A 7,086-nucleotide genomic window follows, 5' to 3' on the forward strand; every position below is an offset into this window, starting at 1 on the left:
TTTTTCTATCTTCATGGCTGTGTGTGTGTGTGTGTGTGTGTGTGTGTGTGTGTGTGTCAGTGTGTGTGTGTGTGTGGTACTATTATTCAACTGTGCAGTAATATAGACTTGCATTGACCTGCTGTGTGCTGTTTCATGCTTGTGCTTTGCATTATAATCCACACTTTCAAACTCTTATAATTTCCCCTTTCTCTCGCCCCTCTGCCCGGTCGACAGCAGAGGGTGCTGAGTGAAAATACAAGTGAAAACCCTGTGTTACGCACTAGCTCATTCAGCACAGGCTAATTATTTAAAGAGCCTCTGTACCTTGAAATGGCACCTCCCCTGACACTACATCTGAATCAGTGCCGAATAAACCTGTCAATGTCATAATAATATGTGCTATGATAACCTGTGACAAAGGCTTTGTTGTGCTTTCATGTAACAATTATTTGGAACATTTCTGAACCAAAATTACTTACTGCAAAATGAATTTGCGGCAATACCAAGAAAAACTGTCAATTTCAGTTATGGATTTGTTGGAACCGGCAGAGAAAGATTCACTTCCTGAAATGGTGCTTTTTAAGGATATCAAACATTGTGAAATTCAAAACAGACGTTTTGTAGCAAAACTCCTGAGTAGGAGAAATGTATCAGTCAAAGGTCATTGGACCTTTAGGAGGACAGCAACCCGAAGACACACGAAGCACTCAGAAATGGTTCGCCACAACATGTTGGAAGTGTTTTCAGTTCGCCAACAATGAGTCATGGACAGTCTGGGGAGATGTGAAGTATAAAGTTGGCCAAACCAATCTGGAATGAGATGAACAAACAATTGTGTGCATACTAAATTAATGTTACATTAAATAATAGTCACAAATATTTAGAAATATATGCATATATATATATATATATATATATATAATAAAATACAATAACATTTGATATATGGTCAAATTCCTATCCTATTGTTTTTCTCTCAGTCTAGCCTCCTCACAGAAATACACACACACACACACACACACACCAATTTATGCTGACGTCTGTGTTACTCAGCAGGTTTTATGAAACTCCAGTGTCACAACACTCAACATTTCTGAAGAATCCAGCTAATTTCCCAGTACATCAAACATGTAACAATAATTGTGCCTGCATAATATAAGTTCCTCATCCGAAGAATCATGTCTACACGCGTCTGTGCTGGCAAAATAAGGGCCTGACATCTCACTCGCAACTCACTGTGGCGTCACACAACGAGACTAGGAAATGTGCTCAGATCAAAACAGTGGACCTTTCTGTCACATAATCGGCCACAAAATATTCAATATTTCCATTTAGAGAACAACACACTTATGATGTTGATTTTGCATTGTGAATAAAAGTGTAAAATAGGATGTGAGCCATCTATGTGGTCTTTCAATAACCAGTCTTCTAAAAGGACTAAGCAGAAGGGAAGTGCTCCATTAGAATATGTATCGCTTCTCTATTCCTGACATATGTGTACTGGGCTGTAGCCGTGTTAGCCCTATTTCTTAAACCAGTGATATAAGTGTTATGATGCCTTAGTTCACCACTAACGCAGTCTGCGGTCAGGACACGGTTAGACAATATAAAGCGATCTTCTCTAGAAGCAAGTAAAGAGAAGTAGGCTTAGCATGCACACTAATGCAACACACAGCACCTGACCTTCTGTACTGTGTTTGTGAGTAAAATATTGGATAAGACTCCAGAAGGGGGTGAAGAAAATAAATAATTCCCAGTTGTACTTTTCTTATGCAGTGAAGTTAGAAAACGCTGATGCTAGAAAGGAGGAATAGTAGTATAATTGTAGTGTTCTTTAGTAATGTACTGTGGATCAAAATGTATGTCATGTAAACAAGGGAGTGCCCACTGCACTCTCACTCACTGTCTGGTTATTAATATTCTGTCTCATTCAAACACATGACACAACGCACACCTGCAGGATTCTCACTCTGAAAGTACCACATTACGCTTGAATACACTGCTGATTTGTTACAAGCTACAGTCCACTCCCCGGTGGATTCCTTTGTCTAGATTCACTGGAACAGGGCTGGTTTCATGCGTCGCTATTTAAGTGATCAATACCTCTCCAAAAGCAGCCTGCAGGTCAGAGCAGGTGGAGCTAAATGCCTCTGCGTATTAACTGACACGTCATCTGAAATGAAACTACTTGCAAAATATTTGGTGGATCTTAAATCTTATCATCATAGCTATATGAGAAATGCACTGGCATGTTGTAAAGTGGCATATCATTTGAAATATCTGGTGCACTATTTTATAATCTATGTGAGTTATGACGTCATAATTTAGCGTCACATGGGCTATACCTAAAGGATTAGGGCCACATGGGAAAAATGTATTAAGGGCCGGCAATTGGTACCACTCAAAAACAAGGTTAAGTATAGAAAGAACCAAAAGCAATTTACTTATTTGATGAGTTCATATATTAGTTCTAATCTTAAACACGGGACGGGCAACATTATGAACAAATATCCTTGTCGATGAAAACGTGACGCAAGAAAAGAGTTTAACAGGAAAAACTTCTTTCACTTTCGATGGCAGCAATTCCACTTTTCCAACCACGTCTCCACATCCGGGCTGCAGAGGGTGTGTTTGATTTCCCCACCGTGAGCTGCTTAGTAACTGTTTAAATGCTCCTCGGAGGAGGTAACGTCTCGCTTCTCCGTGAATCAAACTCACCCTCGAGTTCCTCGGAAATGCCGAAAGAGTAGTGCCCTCCCCCCTGGGGGGAGGAGACGACGAAGCCTCAGACGGCGACACTGATGTTGCTGCTATAACTGCAGCAAAGGTGCAACGAGGATCCACATCAACAGCTCTGGCAGAGCAGCACATCTTCAGAGAAATGCAAAGGTAGGGAGACAAACACACTCGCCTATGTAGGATATTATCATTGTGTTTCTTGCTTTGTTTTGTTGTGAGTGGATTACATGCATTATGAAGTAGTCAATTCACTGTGAAACCTGCTGTGTAGATTAATAAAAATTCCTTTTGTATAATTTGCTGAATAAGTCTAGCGTGTGCGTGTTGAGGATTACAGTGTGTGTAGTGTCTGTGGGTAGTTCATTTCCTTTTAACTGTCGGAACACTGAAACTGACTGACTGTCATGTTTACCTCTCAGCCCTCCCAAGCCTCAGTTTGCCAGCTGGCTCATAGAGCAGGTTGGGACGGGCCAGTACACGGGCCTCCGCTATGAGAGCCAAACCAAATTCAGAGTCCCCTGGAAGCACAACTCCAGGAAGGACTGCAACGATGAAGACAGTAAAATATTTCGGGTAGGTTCAACTGCCTCTATTAAACTCCGCTGCTGTACTAGTTGATTGCTTTGTTGACATCTGTCTGACACAACTGTAGTAATACTGTATGTTTTTTTTGAAGTATGATATTGTGCCATTAAAAAGTTCCTCATAAGCAGTTTTTGAAGAAAGTGACTGACATGCCATTAGAGATTCCTTCACGTCATTCCTGGCACAGTGCTTAATTTATAGCATAGCAGTTACAAGTGGCACTTCCACTTCTCTTGAGTCAAAGTGGAAGCACAGTATCGGTACCACAGTGGAAGTGGTTAGAACAACTCTATTACAGTTTTGAAAGTGATAGCAGATGCCTGTACGGCGTCTTTTTTCTTAATGGCAGGACATCCGCTTTTTGTGTACATGTGGACTGCAGAGTGTATTTAAACTTCTCCTGGTTCACAGGCATGGGCAGTAGCAAGTGGAAAAATCAACGAGTTCCCCAATGACAAGGCCAGGTGGAAAACCAACTTCCGATGCGCTCTGAACAACCTCTCCGTGCGCTTCAAGATGACAAGGGACAATTCCAAGAATTCGGACGACCCTCATAAAATCTATGAGATTATCAACAACGAGTGTAAGACGATAGTCACTTAAACCGAGCCTTCTACTTCCACCGTTTTTTGAAGTTGAACGCAAATGAAAGTGCATCTGTTTTCTTTGTCTGCAGACAACTATGAAAGTCTGCCAACACAAGACTCCCAGGAGGATTCTATGATGACTCCAGATATCTACAACTCCCCCATCCAGTACTTCCCCTCAGGAAGCGAGGTGCCGTATTGGCTAGAGCGCACTTTCACTTCTCTGTTAATTGGTTTCATATCACAAAGATTTTTATGCTTTATGCCTTCTTTTTTTTTCTCCAAACAGCATAATCTACTGAACAATTTTATGGCCTTGGACCTTGGCAACCAGACATCAGGTACAGTGTTTTATGCCAAGGGAAATACCATAAACGTTATGGCACAACATCCTTTCTACCTGTTTATGATTTTTCCATGGTTTATCATGAGGTTAAATGTTCTTTAATCTGCTATTTATTGCCTTTTAATAGAGGAGCAGCTGTGGGCAGAAGACTACGGTCAGCACAACCCGGCTGTCCCTGTAAGCTACCCTGTGGCCGCTGAGAACCACCCACAGCCTTTACCAGATCAGCCTTCTTACTGCGAGGGTACGTTCAGCCAAATTAAATCAAATTCCTTTATTGAAACGCTCCACTGGAAAGAAATGTTTCCAATCGATTATCTGTAAATAAGTGATCATGTTTTTGTTGTTATTTTACAGTGAATCCTCCACCAGTCCTAAGTTCACCTCTGCAGCAGCCAAGTATATATGACCTGGAGATCTCTATCCACTACAGGAAAAGGGAAATGCTAAAGGTCACATTGACCACCGCCCTTCTCCAGCTCCACTACCAGCAGGAGGCCCCGGGGCCCAATGTCCATCATATCTGCTTTCCCTCAACAGACAGTCTGCTGGACCACAAACAGGTACATGATCAGCTGGACATTTTGTGTGATCTAATTTAAGAAAAACCCTCCATAAACTACTGAATAAAAAAAACACACCTTTCAGCAGATTATCTCACTTTCTTTGGCTTATTTTATGAAGACTATTTCCTGCAGTTAACTTTTTTTTTTACAAAAAACACGGTGAAAGCATTTCCTTCCTCATAAAACATTATGCTTATCTAATAATGTGCATTGTTTAGTGGCAGTCTTCCTCTTCACTGCCTTTGCTGGCACATTACTGCTTTTCTTTGTGTTACCACCACTTGTGGGATAGTGTGAACCTTTTGGCACAACATGCACAAGAACCAACAAAACTGGAGACCCACTCGTAGAAACATTGCTCTTTAGCACTGCTAGTGGTCAGAAACTCCACAGGGTACATTTAAGTGATTGTAACATGTGGCAGTCTAATTTTATTTTTAAGAAAAGCTGGCATCTTCACCATGCAGCGTGTTCATTTGAGCATTAACCGGAGGAACAAGTTTCAAAACACTTCTGCTTAGAAAAAAAGGGTCTAATAAGTGTATCGTTTGCTCCTCTACAAAGAACTCTGATCAGCTTGAAGTCAGAAATTTGATTTCGTGTTAGCCCAAGAGCTTCTTTTGACCCTCCACACTTTGAACAGCTTGAAATATAGAAATCCATCAGGAGAAAGAAATAGCGAATGTTTAGTGTGGAATGTTCCCACAAGTTTAGAGACAATAAACATCCTCAGTGCCAAAGCTTTTTTTTTTTTTTTTAATGTCAAAGTTTTTCTAATCACAACTTTCTGTACAACAGGTTGAGTTTACCAACCGCATCCTTGACAGCATCGAGAGGGGTCTGTTCCTGGAGGTACGGGACACTGGTATCTATGGCTGGAGGCAGGACAGGTGCCACGTGTTTGCCAGCACCAGTGACCCCAGTGTGGCTCACCCAGACCCAAGCAAGCTGCCCCAGAACACCATGGTGGAGCTCCTCAGCTTTGAGAAGTATGTAAATGGTAGGTGTGGATCTCTTGCTCATTTGAACACAATTGTGACTTGTTACATATCATTTTTTACTATTACATTTAATGTGAAGACAACATAACTTTGCACTGTGAAAGTAATACATTGGGTTGTGTTTCAGAACTGAAGCAGTTTAAAGAGAACAACGGCGGCTCTCCTGATTACACCATCAACATGTGCTTTGGAGAGAAGTTCCCCGACGGAAAGCCTTTGGAGAAGAAGCTCATCATAGTCAAGGTTATCCTCTTTCCTATTCTCCCTGACCTTCACCTCGGTGCAGTATTTGAGATAATCTCCCTTCAGTTGTGCATTTTTTTTAAGAGCTCTAAAATGTATCAATGTGTCCATGTAGGTGGTCCCTTTGATCTGTCGACACTTTCATGAGATGGCCCAGATGGAAGGGGCTTCGTCTCTTCACAGCGCTAACGTCAGCCTACAGATCTCAAACAGCCTCTATGATCTTATCAGCTCCGTCTTCAGTCTGCCGATGGTTGAAGAGCCGGCACGGGCTGCTGCACCTCAGTCCTGAAGCGGTATCTCTCACACTTGCCCCCGATGGGGACGATTTCAACCACCTATGGGGCCACACTGTTCTCTTACTCAAAGCTTTGCTAAAAAGTAGCCAGACCAACGAACTGCCGCAGCTGGTATTGCATACTGTGAGCCGTTGTTTATCCACCCTCCTTCCTCGGATTATCTCCTGTTGACATTAGTCACAAACTTAAGTCTAAAAGCTGACATTTGTATCACTACATAAGTAGAAATGAACTCCTCCACTAAGGGTAAGTGGGTTAGGGGTCTTACTCGACTCAAAGGCCAATGGCCTTGCCTTAGAATATCTGTCATAACTGTAAATGTCAAATCATCACATATTAAAATGCATGGTTCAATTGATGTATGCAAATGATGGTAAATCCTGTGGTAAAATGTATGTTTTGGCTTTTTGATCACATATTTATGAGCCTGTAAAATGCAAATGAAAGTAAAGCTAAATATTGTATGTGGAACTTTTTTTTATAGGTCATGCAGTCATTGACTGCAATATATATATATCCACGTTTGTGGTGAATTCTTCTGCACTTCAGAACTTGTTAGGCGTTTTTTATACTCTGCTGGTCGTTTTTGCACTTTTCAAACCGCACTAGCATGATTCTCCAATTCCAATAAACTGTTTAACCTCGAATGTGTTCTCGGATCATTACCGCTGTGCTGCCATGTGTGAGTCCAGCATGCTGGGAAGTAAAACATAGATCACTTTAAAACCATTTTAGCGC

At 41.5% G+C, this 7,086-nt stretch overlaps 1 protein-coding gene across 1 annotated transcript; it reads left to right on the forward strand.

Annotated features, from left to right (window-relative positions):
* The first annotated feature begins 2,760 nt into the window (after nt 1-2,760).
* Nucleotides 2,761-6,989, forward strand: irf7 (interferon regulatory factor 7). The gene is made up of 10 exons (XM_031863099.1): nt 2,761-2,871; nt 3,141-3,294; nt 3,718-3,889; nt 3,983-4,083; nt 4,183-4,234; nt 4,367-4,483; nt 4,597-4,802; nt 5,604-5,805; nt 5,934-6,049; nt 6,165-6,989. The coding sequence occupies exons 1-10, from the start codon at nt 2,864-2,866 to the stop codon at nt 6,339-6,341; spliced, it is 1,305 nt and encodes a 434-aa protein (XP_031718959.1). The 5' UTR covers nt 2,761-2,863; the 3' UTR covers nt 6,342-6,989.
* Nucleotides 6,990-7,086: the final 97 nt, after the last annotated feature.

The sequence above is a fragment of the Anarrhichthys ocellatus genome, unplaced genomic scaffold (genome assembly GCF_004355925.1).
Source record: "Anarrhichthys ocellatus isolate YVR2014 unplaced genomic scaffold, GSC_Weel_1.0 scaffold2, whole genome shotgun sequence".
Taxonomy (NCBI): domain Eukaryota; kingdom Metazoa; phylum Chordata; class Actinopteri; order Perciformes; family Anarhichadidae; genus Anarrhichthys; species Anarrhichthys ocellatus.

Coding starts and splice junctions, on each gene's coding strand:
- irf7 (XM_031863099.1), top strand. Junction 3,890..3,982: donor TGAGATTATCAACAACGAGT/GTAAGACGATAG, acceptor CTTTGTCTGCAG/ACAACTATGAAAGTCTGCCA. Junction 4,084..4,182: donor ACTTCCCCTCAGGAAGCGAG/GTGCCGTATTGG, acceptor TTCTCCAAACAG/CATAATCTACTGAACAATTT.